General features: G+C 38.6%; 1 protein-coding gene across 2 annotated transcripts in view; it reads left to right on the forward strand.

The window, feature by feature from the left end:
- PDE3A (phosphodiesterase 3A) overlaps positions 1 to 8,709 on the forward strand; it is a 330,465-nt gene extending 321,756 nt beyond the window's left edge. For both annotated transcript variants that reach the window (XM_004713785.2, XM_045288485.1), the window contains exon 16: positions 728 to 8,709. In XM_004713785.2, coding sequence (XP_004713842.1) covers positions 728 to 969 — 242 coding nt within the window. In that variant the 3' untranslated portion in view covers positions 970 to 8,709. The remainder of the gene's footprint in view (positions 1 to 727) is intronic.
- Positions 8,710 to 14,919: the final 6,210 nt, after the last annotated feature.

Raw genomic sequence — 14,919 nt, forward strand, 5'->3', positions numbered from 1 at the left:
TGCCTCTATCTCACTGGGGTTTTGCTCTTTCCCTAGACAGCAAGGATTATCTGTTTGGAGGGAAGATCAGGTGGCCCTCTCTGGCAGCATGGGCAAGGCAGTCACGGCCAGCAGGGGTAGTGCTGGGAAAGCCAATTGTATGCAGCACAGGCCAATGTTCATGGGCTGTAAAATGTTGGGGGTGGAGGGAGCTACTCAGGTGATCTGGGCACTGACCAGTCAAAAGCAGAAGTTCCAAGCCTGTTGTGGGCAGTGAGGGTGGCACTGGGCAGGCCGATCATGCACAGACAGAGCAGCATACATGGTCCCAGCAGGGGAGGGAGGGACTCAGAGGACCTGGGCGCAGAAGATTATGGGGGATATGTATTTAGGTGGTACACTGGAGGAGAACAGGTAATGTTGAGGTGTAAGAAGCAGGTTCTAGAGGTTGTGGTTGTTGTGGTGTATGCTGGGTATACTAAGTAGTCTAGAGTCCCTTATTGACCCTGTAAATTGTGAATGCAAAATACAGGCCTTTAAGTATTTGTGTTTATAACTAGACTTCTTTATAGTAAGTTGCTGCACACCTCCGAGTTCTCCTCTCCTTATGTACGGTTCAAAAACTAAATTCTTATACTATGCAAACTAGGTAATACATATTTGTATCCACTTGATATTTAACTTCTATTGATCATTTCAAAGGGAATAACTTTCATGTGCTCAGGTCTCTGATTTGATGTTTTCTCAGGAAAGAAAACTTTCAAAAGGAGGAAAGTCTACTGCCAAATAACTCAGCACCTCCTGCAGAACCACAAGATGTGGAAGAAGGTCATCGAAGAAGAGCAGCGGTTGGCAGGTGTGGAAAAGCAAGCCCTGGACCAGCCAGCTCTGCTGCACTCCTCAGACCAGATTCAGGCTATCAGGGAAGAAGAGGAAGAGAAAGGGAAGCAGAAAGCAGAGGAGATCCCAGCTCCACAGCCAAACCAGTGACAATTGGCAGACAGGCCGCGTTTCCAAACAGACTCACTTGTCACAGACTCTTTTCAAGCCAGCACAACACTTAGACACAACACTGTAGAAATATGAGAAGATGGACAAACAGCGATGGCATATTGAGAGTCTTTGCATTTTTTGTGTATCTTTTTACAGTAAGGTACATTGTTTAAACTTACTCAAAGAAGCTTTCACACTGCAACACCAGCTTCTAAATTTTGTGTGTGTTTGTTTTTTTTAAGGAGGAAATATGTGTGTATGTGTGTGTGTGTAAATGCACACGCTAATACATGTAAATCATATGCACACACGTACATGCACACATGCACATATTCAAAAAGCCAGAATCACTGGCCCATAATTTAATAACATTCATATTAAGATATATAATGGTCACTGTGATGTCATAAATCATAAAGGAAAACAAATCACAAAGGAAATGGTGCAGCTTAACCAGGAAACAGTACATCAAATGTAGGTTGCCAACTAGTAGGCAGCTTTTGCCCTTAATACTGAGGGAAGAAAGATCCAGAGCATTATTGGAATTCTGATACATACTGCTAATACTGCCTGTGTAAGTGTGTGTAGCCAGGGATTGAAAGGGTGCTTGTGTGCATGCGTGTTGGTATGAATGTAGAGAGAGAATTTTGTAGTTTTAGTCATTTATAGAATAACTAGCCAATGACTTAGTGCATGTGAACCAAGAGAAGGAAGTTCACTCTGGAGTGTCTTGAAGAGGCAGCCATTCCAAATGCCCTCTTCCAGTGAGCTGCCAAGGAAGATTCCTTTGCAGCTACAGCGTGTCCATGGACTGGTTGAGAGGGCCTGATTGGAAACTACTGCTGTGCACTATTCAGAGGTGCTCTGACCAGCCTCAAACATGGGAAGAAGGCATTGTTCAATCTGTAAGCCCAATGAATGTATAGGAGGAGCACCGTGTCTATGAGTCCGTGTGTCAATCACCTAAGATCAAATCACCATTTTAAGGGATGGCATTCTCTACACATACACAGTTCTAAGAAGATGCTCAAAGCAGGTCCTTTGAGTTGGAATTCTAGATGGTTGCTGGAGAAGGCCGGGCGAGTTATACAGTGATCTTTTATGACTTTTTAAGTTTGCTGGGAAACATGTCAGAGAAAATGAGAAGGAAAGGCAAACAAGTACAGTGTTCAGCTAGGTGGATGGATTTCCTCCAAGGGTTTTGGTCATGGTGGCTTAGTACAAGGCTGACTCTTGACAACGGTTGAAGACTCACTTTGGGAGGTAAAGCTCCCACTGACAGCCTCTGCCTGGTATTCCACATGTGGCGATAGGTCAGTGTCTGCATCTGGCCTGCTGTCCTCTGTCTTTTGGCAGGGAAGGTATCTGGGGGTTGGGCCTCTATCATTGAAAGTAGTTTTTGTGTTGTTTTGCTTGTATGTGTTTTGGGTTTGTTTATCTACACTTGGTTATGCTGTGAGCCAAACCTCTATTTAAAAAGTTGCTACTCACTTTCAATATTTTATTTCACATTATTATATTTGTCATGCATAGCTATCGTGATGTAAATATAAAGATTTTGTTGTTGTCTTTGTAGATAGTAAACTCTAAAAAAAGGGAAACATTTTTATAAAGTTATATTTTAATCACCATTTTTATACATTGTGGCCACCTCCAAGCCCAATAAGACAATGATGATTCATTTGTAGGGTGGTGATGGGCAGCCACTCATCCACCTACTCGAATGATAATCCCATAGAATTGCTGTTTGTTCATTTAATGAGGAAGCTGACAATGATTTTTCATTCGTAACTTTCACTAACTAAAAGAACGTGGTGTCCTTGTCTCCCCGATGTCTTTCTGATCCAGGAGATACAGACTGCCTCTAACCAGGACCCGTCTCTTCCCAACACTCTTTTGTTGTAACTCCCCCTGCAGACCCATGTGTGGCCCTGGGCTTCCACCCCTTCTTAGATTGCTAGTGATTTCACCACTTGATTTCCTCGGACATCATAAGAAGAGTGTTTACATTAAAACTGCTTTTGTTTCTCATAAGTGGATATTGTATTCTTCTGAAGCAATGATTTAACAGGAATCCATGCTATTTTTTCAAACACAATAATAGCACATACAAAGAAAACACTGCTTGAAGGCAATTTCTCAACTATTAGGGCAACTAAGAAAAAGATCAAGTAGACTCAAACACCTACTTAAATGATCAGAATCTATTTCAGTCTTTTTCTGAATAACACCAGGTTTTTGTTATTTCGGATTTATTTTGTTCCTTGCTACTTTCTTAGTATGGTCTGTGGAGTACCCCCTCTCCCCACGCCCTGCTCATTTGTAGATACCAGTGATCGTGGGCCAAATGCATGTCTCCATTGAATTTTCCTCTCACTCTTCCTTTGCAAGTAAGGAAAAAAAATAACCCATCATTTTAACTTACATGGCCCCTTATAGCTGATTACAGAACAATGAATTTCTCTCTCCCAAATCAGCTATGTTTCTGAAATAAATATCAATTGGGAAAGATCAAGTGGTGGTGTGAGTGGGATGATGGAAAATGCAAACTTGAACTGAACGTTTGTCGTTTGTCGATACCGAATCACATTGCGGCAGCTTTTCTCAAAACTCCATGGCCTCAGTAAGAGGCCGCCTAGATGATGGTGTGGCAACCTATGCACACTGCCCGATGTTTGTTTTACTCTGCAGTCCATGGAATGATAGGACTAATAGTCGCCACTGTAATTACAACCTGTTCATTTCAGAATTGTTTTTACCTACCTAGGGAGATTGATAATTACAGCCAGAGGTTATCCTTTGTTGTTTAAATGAGTAGGATAATTGGGGAAAGGATGGGTATTCATCAAGTTGGTTGCATCCCTGCCCATACACAGTGCGTAATGACATACAAAGATCTTTTCTTCTAGTGACATGTTCTTCTCCTCCCAGGTAGCAGTACTGCCACTCCGCAGCTTACTTCCTGTAGAGTCAGTGTAGTCATACAATTTACTACATCTAATATGAGCTGATTTGTAAACATCATTAATTTAACTCAGGTCTTTTGAAAGAAGAGATTTCTAATTCACTTAGGGAAAAGCATATTTGTAGGGGATCTATAAAATCAAAGGAAAGAATGGTTGGAACTGTTTACCTGGATGCCAGTTGATTAGTTTTTTGTTAAGTAAAAGACCAAGTATATTTAGAATGCCATGGACATCATTTTCAGCTTAATAAGAATCCCTTTCCACTTCTCTACCAAAACTAACCTTTAGAATATTGTTTGATTAGTGAAAATACCATTTTCCCTGTTTGTTTTTATCATGAAATCCTTTCCACCCTTCTTCATTTACACCCTCATGTATCTTTGTTGATCTTCAGCTGACAAGTGAAGGAAGTTCCTCCTATTCATTTCAGAAAGTATCCAATTTGCTGAAAACATTATCCATTTTGTCTGTTCTGTATGGACAGAATTTCAGAACAAATTCTGGTCACGGCAGTCACAGTGAGAATGCCGAGAGAGAACGCCACACCATACAGAGTGTCGCTATTCGAATCGCTGAGTGGAAACTGGTGGTTCTCCATTTCCCTGTATCTCTGTCCCTGTTTTCCAGAGAATTTTCATTGAAGGTAAAAGGTGTGCAAAAAGCACGAGACTCAGGCCTAGTCTTTGTTTAAATGTTGGAGAAATATAAATTATTTTCTAAGTAATAAAGATATGCAAATCATCCTTATAAATAAAGCCTAAAGTTTGAAATGCCTGCTTTAAAAAGTGAATGATGTGTGTGATGAACAACTGACTAACACAGGGATGAAGCATTTAGAAGTCACCAATATTTTCCTTTTGAAGGTATTTCTTTCAAGTCGGGCTAGAATCTTCACTATCATTATTTAAAATATGATGAAAATAACCATGGAAGCCACAAGAGTGCTTGTTTAGCCCTTGACTCCTTTTAATGTCTTTCCTGATTTATATATCATGGCATATAAATTGGCAGAAGGCTTCCATAAGCAGAGTTCTGTGAACTTTCATGTTCTAGAGTAGGTCAAGAGTCTCTATTTTCTAAGGATGATCAATTAGGGTGCATGGTGGAAAATTCAGTCAATTGTCATATCAGATAGTTCAAGTTCTGATATGTAAGATCTACATATCTGTACAAGACAAAATCCAACTGCATTTCCTGCGTCCACTCTCACCTCACAGACAGGGAAATAATGTATGTCCTTGCTCTGGTTCCGTCCCTTCTCCCGTGGCTTCATCAGGATGTAACGCTATAAATGGTTGAATCTTGTCATTGCATTTTTCTAGTCAGGTCAGCCAAATTCGAACTTGAGACTTGGAGACCATTTAGGCGTGTTCAGTGAAGAACGATCCAAAAGTAAACTACTCTTAGAATTCCAAATCAGAAAGGAGTTTGCCAATTTTTACATCCTAGATTCATCTGTTTGTTTCTCTAAAAAGTACTCAGATTCTAACTGAAAAGTCAATGGGAGGTGTGAATTAAAGCAAAATCACTGAGTTCAGTAAAAGGCAAACATAACTTAAACTTGAGTTTTCCAGAGAATCTATGTTAATCACGGGTGTAGCATGGTCTGAGAAGAGCCAGAACATTTTCCAGTTTATAGTGAACACCATTGATGCATAGGAATCTGTGTGGTTGCCAAACAGACAGCAAAAGTTACGATAATGGTGCTTTTACTTCTTCTGGATTTAATGTTACATTCATGCTAACAAATCGTTCTAGCATTGGGTTAATAATAGTGACAAAAGGCAATTGGACACTGTCACTAAATATATTTGATGATATAAAACTGAAAATTCAGACTACTTGGTAGCTTTAGATCAACTAATTAAAAAATTCAGATGCTGTGTAAATTATCTTAGGGAAGTTGAGGCTACAAAGTATGAAATAATATATACACACAAAACAAAATTGACTTTTGATACATGATTCAGATTCTAAAGTATGCTTTTAAATCTGATTATTTTGGCAGGCATTGATATCCATAGGTTCCTGATTCTCTAGGGACTCATAGACAACAAAAGACCAACCCTTCTCCTTATTGATAGGAAATACTGAATATATATAGGACTAGATGGATTCCTTCATTACTTCACATCAAGAAATGGTATTTTAATTATGAAAATAATTTTTTCAAAGAGAATAATGCTAAATCACATGTAAGCAGCATTGAGAACATTTAAATTTTATTTATGTTCTTGAATTACAGGTTTTTTACAGTGTGTAATTAAAATAAAATCCATAAAATATAGTTTCATGGTACTGAGATATTAAATAGTTTGCTGTAATCTGAACTAGTGTTAAGCTGTAGAAAACTGGGAAGAAGATTATTTGATATTTCTGATATTAAATATCAAGTCATGCCTTGAAGACGATGTTTCATGAAGGGCCCAATAAATAAATGACAAATAAAAATTATCTTAGTCACAATTTTACTTTGGCTAAATACGAAAAAATATATAATCCAAATCTTTCTGAATTAGCACCCCCTAATGCCCCCTCCTCAAGGAGTGTGTCATCCAGGATTATATCCTGATTTAGGTTGTTGTAAAAAAAGTGATATGTTAGTATTTTTATTTACTAAGTTCCAACACAATTATAACAAGCATTTTACTACTAAAAAAAAATTAAAACTCAGTCATCCTGACATCCAAACATAAATACTATTCACTACACCCTTCTTCCAAGCATGATCAAATGGTAGCTTAGCATTTGAAATCCACAAAGAAAATGAAATATAAATTAATTTGTAAAGCTCTAGTGCTGTAAATTGTTAGTACGTGAAAGTACCTATTACAAAAGAAAGAAAACCCACAGCAGAGAATCGTTTCCTCCTTTCTTTTCCAAGAAGAAACCAAACAACCACAAAAGTCTTAACACAGGAGAAAAGCATGGCTGCTCTTTGTGTTACGTCTGTTATCCAAAATTAGTAAAGGGAATATACAAAGACGTCTTGCCCTCATTCTAAAAGCAAGCCTGTTCCCTCAGATTCCCATTCATCATGCCTGGTTTCATTTGAAACCTTTGCCAGCATGCAGCACAAGGAGCAGGATTGTGGATTCGAAGGGAACCTACATAGAATGGGAAAGACCATCCAGTACATCCCTGCTGCTTGAGGATAAACCAACTTAGTGAATAAGTGGCTCTGGAGTAAAAAGGATTAACAGACAAATGTTTCCACCCAGTCTTTCTTTCCAAAATGAGCATTTATATGTGTTTCTGAATGTGAATTATCCCATGGAGCTCGGCACCTGCTGCTGCAACACCTTTTGAAAGGAACACTGATTTTTCATTCTCGCCATGTTGCACCCTCTAGAGTAGGAGAATAACTCAATATGGTCAATGTGAAACGAAAAGTAAATATTTTAAAATGTTTCTTTGTGTATATAACTTGTGAAATGATCGAATATCTCCCTACATTTCTTTAAAAATTCATAATTGATTATTTTTCCACTAAAAATCATTATATCAGATATTCCAATTTTTATATTAATGAGTGTAATCGAATACTATAAATTTGCTATCTTCAGATAACAACCCTAACATTTATACTGTATATAGATATATGCATTCCTGCTAGTGGGGCTTTAATGGCTTGACTTTTAGTATATATTGGTTAGCTTACAAATCAGAAGTTTTTTATCCTCTTTGTAACATATTTGCATGGGATTTTTACCATAGTAAGTTAGCTTAAATGTTTGTTGAGTTTTGTTTTTTAAGGGTATCCATTTATTTCTTAATATAGTCTCTCACAGAAGAACACGTACCATTTTGTTCAACAAGGACAATGTGTTAGTTGACAAGCACTGGAAATAAATATCATGGAAGACTCTACCCCCAAATATAGCTCTCTAGGGATTTTATCATGCAAATTATAAAATACAAATTGGTGCTTTTAAAATATTTTACAGGTCTCCATGCAACATGACAAATATAAGATTCTCCCTGGTTGCCTATATACTATTGAGACATGCCACTGCAAAAAAGATCTGAATTCAGAGTGTTCATGGTTTAGATTAGTTCATTTGGTTTTGGGTGTTAAACTGCCTTCCCAGTGAAGCAGCCATTCTGACAACGAAATATCATTGGTAACTTTTAATTAACTTATTGACTTTATAAGATATTTGTAAACCAGAGAGTGTTAGAATAACATAATTTAGTGATCACAGAAAGCAATATTTCCAAGCAACTGCCAACCAAAGTGACAGTTTAGATGTTATTTGTATGTGATAATTTTTAGCAATGAAATTTTCACCACTGTCAACAAACTTGAATCCATTTATTCATGGATAGCCTTGAAATTTTTATCAAAGTTTTAGAAAGACTGAAGAGGGAATTGGAATTTAACCTTAGGTGACCGTTTTACAAATGAAATAAATCTTGTCCTTTGACCTTTATCTTGCACTTGATTTATGTGGCAATACTTAATATCATCCCATCACAAGTATTATTTGTTTAGAAGCTTGGTTAATGGCTGATAAATGTTTTATAAAAAGTAGAATCTGTACAGAAAAAATATAGATGAATTGTATTTATTTTTATCATTTTTTAGCTTAGCCATCATAATGATAATCTCTTTTTTGCCAGAATTACTGGAAGTGCCTCTTGGTTTTATAAATAGATGCTAATATTATAGTAAATATATATCCCAAATAATCAGATTTGTGAGTCACCTATGATCAATGTGGATGCTATAATGTGAAGATAATGTAAAAATAAATATAATTCCATGGTATCATGTTTGATGTAGTTATTTATATAACCTTAGTGCTTGAGTTTTGAAGCCATTTTCCCCGTGTCCAAAAATAGTGATGTGGTTCATGAACTTGCTTTGTACTGTGAGACAGTGCTACAATTTCCAAGGATCCTTGTGGCATGGTCATGTATTGGCTGCTAACTGGAAGGTCAGCAGTTCAGAACCTCCAGCTAACTCCTCGGAAAAAAGGTGAGGCTTTCTACTCTCATCTCAGAAACCCAGAGGGCTGGTTCTACCCTGTTCTATAGGGTTGGTGTTATTTGGAATCCACTCAGAGGCAGTCAGTATGGTTGAATGAACCTCTCACAGTGAGTAGATTGCTACTCATAGGCACCCCATATGGGATAGAGTAGAATTGTTCTTTAAGGTCTCAGATGTTTACAGGAGCAGACAGCCTCCTCTTTCTCCCAAGGAGCAGCTTTGTGGTTAGTAGTGCAATGCTTAGCCCACAGAAATGCCAGGATTCCTGTTGTTTGGTGTATGGAATAGATTCTGTTCATAGTGACCCTGTGTACAAGAGAATGAGGCATTACCCAGGCTTGTACCACCCTCACAATTGTGATGTTTGAGCTCTTTATTGCAGACATGGTACCAGTCTATCTTGTGGAAGGTTTTCTACTTCTTCCCTTAGCCACTACCAAGTATGGTGCCCTTTATTAGGGAGTGATGCTCCTGAGAACATATCCAAAGTATCTTGCCTTCCTCCCTGGTAAGCAGTATATGGGCATTGTGCTTCTGGCAGTCTCTAGTATTTCAATATTTGCCAACACCACAATTCAGACGTATCAATGTATCTCCAGTGTTCCTCACGCATTGTCTAGCTTTCACACACACCACTGGTCTTTCAGTTGCATATACTATGGTCGCTTCTGTATTGATGTGAGGCTAGAAACGATGCCAATGGTGTTTCACATACCAGCAGGGTCACCAAAAGTGGATATGTGTGAGCAGAGCTTCCAGACTAAGGACAGACTACACAGAAGAAATAGACTATCCACTTCTGAGGGATTAGCCACTGAAAACCTGATGACTAGCAGTAGAACATTGTTGGCTGTCATGCTAGAAATTAGCTCCTTAGGTCAGAAAGGCATTTAAAACATGCCTGAAGAGCTGCCTTCTCAAAGTAAAGTCAACCATTATGATGCAGCTAGCGCAAAGCTTTATATAAGACCTTCGTTTGCCGAAAGTGCATCATCAAAATGCAAAGAAACAGCCGCAAACACCTATTAATAATCAGAACTTGGAAAGTATGTATGAAGTATGAGTCCAGGAAACTTGGAAGTCATAAAAAACGAAGTGGAATACATAAAGTCAATATCCTACGCATCAGTGAGCTGCAATGGACTGGGTTTACTATGCTGCTAGTGACAAATTCAGGAGGATTGGCATCAGATGCAGCATCAAAAAGGGCATTTCAAGTTCTATTTCTGTGAGCATTGATAATGGGAACAAGAAAATTTAGATCTTTGACTTCAGTATTTTCTTCATTTATCATGTTGTTGTCGATTAGTCTAGTTGTGAGGATTTTTGTTTCCTTTACACTGTGTTATAATCCATATTAACCTTTCAGTCTATAATCTTCATCAGCAAGTGCCCCCAGTCCCCATTTCCAATAAGCATCATCATGTTAAAAGGTGTTAGTAGTTGTCCTCCGATCCCCATGCCACATACTTCTTCATAGTGTCCAGCTTCTCTGATTATTTACTCAGAATGCACATTCAATAAGTATGTGGAAGGATACAAAGCAGACACAAACTTGTCTTGTTGAAATGATTGTCTCTTATTCTACATATAAATTCCACATGAGCACAAGTAAGTGTTCTGGAATTACTATCCTTTGTAATGTTATTAATTGCTTGTTAACCACAATCACTCAAATGCAATAAAGTAACTATCTCTGGTATTTTCTGCTTTGAACAAAGATCCATCTCACATCAGCAATGATCTCCCTTGTTCCGTGTGCTCTTCTAACTGGGACTTGAATGTCTGGCAGCTCCCTGTCAGCATACAGCTGGAACTGTATTTTAAAGTAATTCCTGCAAAATTTTATGTGGCTGTGATATTACAATAATGCTTAGTATTTTACAAATACTGTTGTGTCTCCTCTCGTTGAGATGGGCACAAATATTAATCTCATACTCAATTGCTATCCAAGTTTCTTGACACAACTAGTGAGTGATTGCATCACTGCTTTAGTTTGTTAGAACCTTTCAATGGCCATTCCATCACTTCTTCTGGAGAGGTTCTTTAAATTCAGGTAGGATACACTCAAGGGAATACTTTGGCTCTTCAACTTGTTTTAATTTTCTTTAGCTTCAACTTGAAGACAATTCTTGAGCTTGCATATTATCAATTGATGGTCTGTTACCTCCTGGCCTTTCTTTGGCTGATGAAATTCAGCGTCTTCTTCTTCACTGTTGTTTTCATAGATATAGTAAAATTGACTCCTATGTATTCTATTTGGTGAAGCCCACATTTATAATTGTCATAAACATTGTTGAAAAAAGGTATTTGCCGCAAAGTCTTGCAAAACTGTATCTTGTGATCTCCAGCTTTGTTTCTATACCAAGGCTATATTTCCCAACTAACGATCCTTCCTCTTTGTATCTAAATTTCATATTCGAATGCCCAATTCACCTTCAGACTGAAGAAGTTTGTAGAATTCTTCAATAGCTTCACCACCACCTTTCATAGGTGATGTGTATTTTTGAACAATAATTACATTGACTGGTCTTCCTTGTAGGCATATAAATATTATCCACTCACAGATAGTATTGTCATTCAAGATAGATCATGAAATGTTCTCTTTGATGATGAATGCAGTCATTCCTCTTAAATTTTTCATTCTTGGCATAGTAAACTCAAATGGTCAAGACCAGTCCGTGTCAGCCCACTGTTGCCTGGGATGTTTACCTTTGTGCATTTCATTTTGTGGGAAAGACCTGGCAATCTACTTCGCCGACAACATCTCACAGGTTCTGAACCTTCTGGTGTTGCACCCTACCTCGTTTTCAACCAGCAGGAACCCAGGACTTCTTCTCAGACTTTAAAATATTGTAAATGTTACTACATCTCTTCTGGTTCCAACTAGGAAAAATCCGTTTTTATGGATTCGTGTTATTTCATAGATCCCAAATTACCTAGAATAATCATCCTATTTTAAGAACTGTAAAGAACTTATTTAATGTGCCTGAAGGCAAAGATGTCATTTTGATGACTTCGCTGCATCTGGCTCAAGCCTTGGCCTGTTCTATTATCTTGTATGCAAGCGAAAGTTGGACAAACAAAAGGAAAACTGAAGTACATTTGAATTGTAGCATTGGCAAAAAATTGGTCATTGAGTCAATTATTAGTCATATCATCTCAATAGAGTGTTTCTGAGACTGTAAATCTTTATAGGAATATGCAGTCTCATTTTTGTCAGTATTGTCAAAAGATATTGCAATAGCATGCACTACTAGAAAATGGACAAATCAATCTTGAGGAAGTACAGCCAGAAAGCTCCTTAGAAAGGAAGATGACAAGACTTCACCTGGCTTACCTTGGACATGTCATCAGATGTCCATCACTTCGATAATGCCAGTTAGTCTAGAAAAGGATGCCAGGTTTGAGATAGGGTTCTCAAAGATGAGGGCAAGCTGTCATGAAATGGATTGACATGGGCTGCAGTAATGAGCTCAAGCATAGGACAGATTGTGAGAATAACAGAGGACTGCGCAATGTTTTGTTCTGTTATACAAAAGGTTCCCATGAGTCAAAGGTGATTCTACACTAACAACTTCACTTACACTTTAATGGGTTCATCTCACTAGGAAAGCAAAATGTGAGCAAAGATAGAGAAGGGACAGAGCTGTTTGAGGAGAGTGAAAATTGAGGATATGAAATTTTGGAGATGTTTTGGGATACAAAAGAGCCCCAATCTCATATATAACTTAAGGAGAACATTTATTAAGTCTTAAGAGGAGCAAAGACTTAGACACATCATGTGGATGAGGAAGGCCATCAGCACGAGGTCATAATGGCATATAAGGACTCATACTTAGGATACTAATTAATGGGGCATGGCACAAAGGAAACAATTGCAAAATCATGACTGGTGGCAGATCAATACATCACAGTTACAAGTGGGGCTACAGAAGCAGGAACAAGACCATGATAGAGACACAGGCATCATATTAGACAAAAGAGTTTACAAAACTTGTCCAGGGCCTTTTGACCACAGCAGTCAGGACACAACTGATAGGGTATGACTTATGAGGACCCAAAGTACTCTCCATCAAGGACATACACAAGCAAGTCCCAAAGGGAGACTGCCCTTCCCAGAGCTAGATTGAGAGTGATGGAAGTAATCTACTTTCCATAGCACTCAACTTGAGGGCAACTTTATCTGCATCCTTGCTTAATGATTAGACAAAATACAGTGGAGCCTTGATCTACTCTCCATTCAAAAACAAAACCATAAAATGCACTGCCATTGAGTCGATGCTGACTCATCGCGATCTCCTGTGGATTTCCAAGACTGTAACTCTTTATGGGAATAGAAAGCCCAGTCTTGCTCCCGAAGTGTTGCCGATGGTTTCGAACTGCTCACCATGCGGAGTACAGCCCAATGAGTAACCACTACATCCCCAAGGCTCCTCACTCTCCACTCAAGGGAATCTGCAAACAGATTTTGGGCTCGCCTTGCCATCCATACCCTTCTGCAAACAGTCTGCTGAGAATTTAAGTTCTAATACAGAATTTATGATTTATGGGGCACACTTGGGTCACAGATATAAATTTGAGATTCCTCCACTAACAGCTGTCATTTCTTTTTTAAAAAAATCATTTTATTAGGGGCTCATACTACTCTTATCACAATCCATACACACATCAATTGTGTAAAGCACATTTGTACAGTCATAGCCCTCATCATTCTCAAAACATTTCCTCTCCACTTAAACCCCCGGTATTAGGTCCTCATTTTTCCCCTCCCTCCCCGCTCCCCCTCCCTCATGAGCCCTTGATAGTTTATAAATTGTTATTTTGTCATATCTTGCCTTGTCCGACGTCTCCCTTCACCCACTTTTCTGTTGTCCATTCCCCAGGGAGGAGGTCACATATAGTTCCTTGTAATCAGTTCCCTCTTTCCTACCCACTCTCCCTCTACCCTCCCTGTTTCGCCACTCACACCACTGGCCCTGAAGGGATCATCCGCCCTGGATTCCCTGTATTTTCAGTTCCTATCTGTACCAGTGTATCTCCTCTGGTCTAGCCAGACTTGCAAGGTCGAATCCATTTCTTTATCTATCATGTATCTATGTATCTATCATCTCTCTCTTTCTAGTTACTTAGTTATTAGTTAAAACTCAATTGTGGACATTTTCAAACACATTCAAAAGAGACAGCATGATATATAAGGAACACTGAGGCTTTCTACTCCTATAAAGAATTGCAGTCTCAGAAAACACACAGACCTTTAATGTGGCTATGAGTCAAAATTCACTCATATGGTGGTGAGTTTTAAGTATGCACCTATCATGGAGCTCAAACTATTAATAATACATGTCCAATCTTATTTGGGGAATTCAGTGTTGGTTCAGTGGTAGAGTTCTCTTTTTCTATATGGAAAACCCAGTTATCTTGGTTAACTTATCTCATTCAGAGCTACCAGTTGTCTGTTAGTGGAGGCTGTGTACTGCTGTGAGATGTTTAATAGGTTTCAGTGGAGCTTCCAAACTAAGACCAAAAAAACAAAAAACCCTGAAAAAACAAACCAATTCCAATGGAGTTGATGTGGACTCATGATGACCCTATAGGACAGGATAGACTTGACCCTGTGAGTTCCCCAGGTGGTAACTGATTAGGGTAGTAGAAAACCTGGTCTTTCTCAGAGCGGTTTCAAACTTTAGACCTTGCATATCCCGGTCTAATGTGTACTACGTCACCAGAGCTCCTTTAGACTAAGATAGATTAGATAAAAATAGGGAAGAGGGTTGGCCTTGAGAAACTGCTTTTGGAAACCACCAATAAGCACTCTATGGATCATAATGGTCCAATCTTCAGGTGCTCATGAGGATGGCCTAACACTGCAGTGTTTGGTTCAGTTCTCAAACACTTGTCTTAAATAAGGTCTAGCACCTGGCAACACAATTGCTTCTTCTTGAGGCTCTGCCTGTCACTATGGACCTTGGAGCCCACCTGCAAAGA

This window comes from Echinops telfairi, unplaced genomic scaffold (genome assembly GCF_000313985.2).
Source record: "Echinops telfairi isolate 266 unplaced genomic scaffold, ASM31398v2 ScPeMD7_21;HRSCAF=78, whole genome shotgun sequence".
Classification (NCBI taxonomy): domain Eukaryota; kingdom Metazoa; phylum Chordata; class Mammalia; order Afrosoricida; family Tenrecidae; genus Echinops; species Echinops telfairi.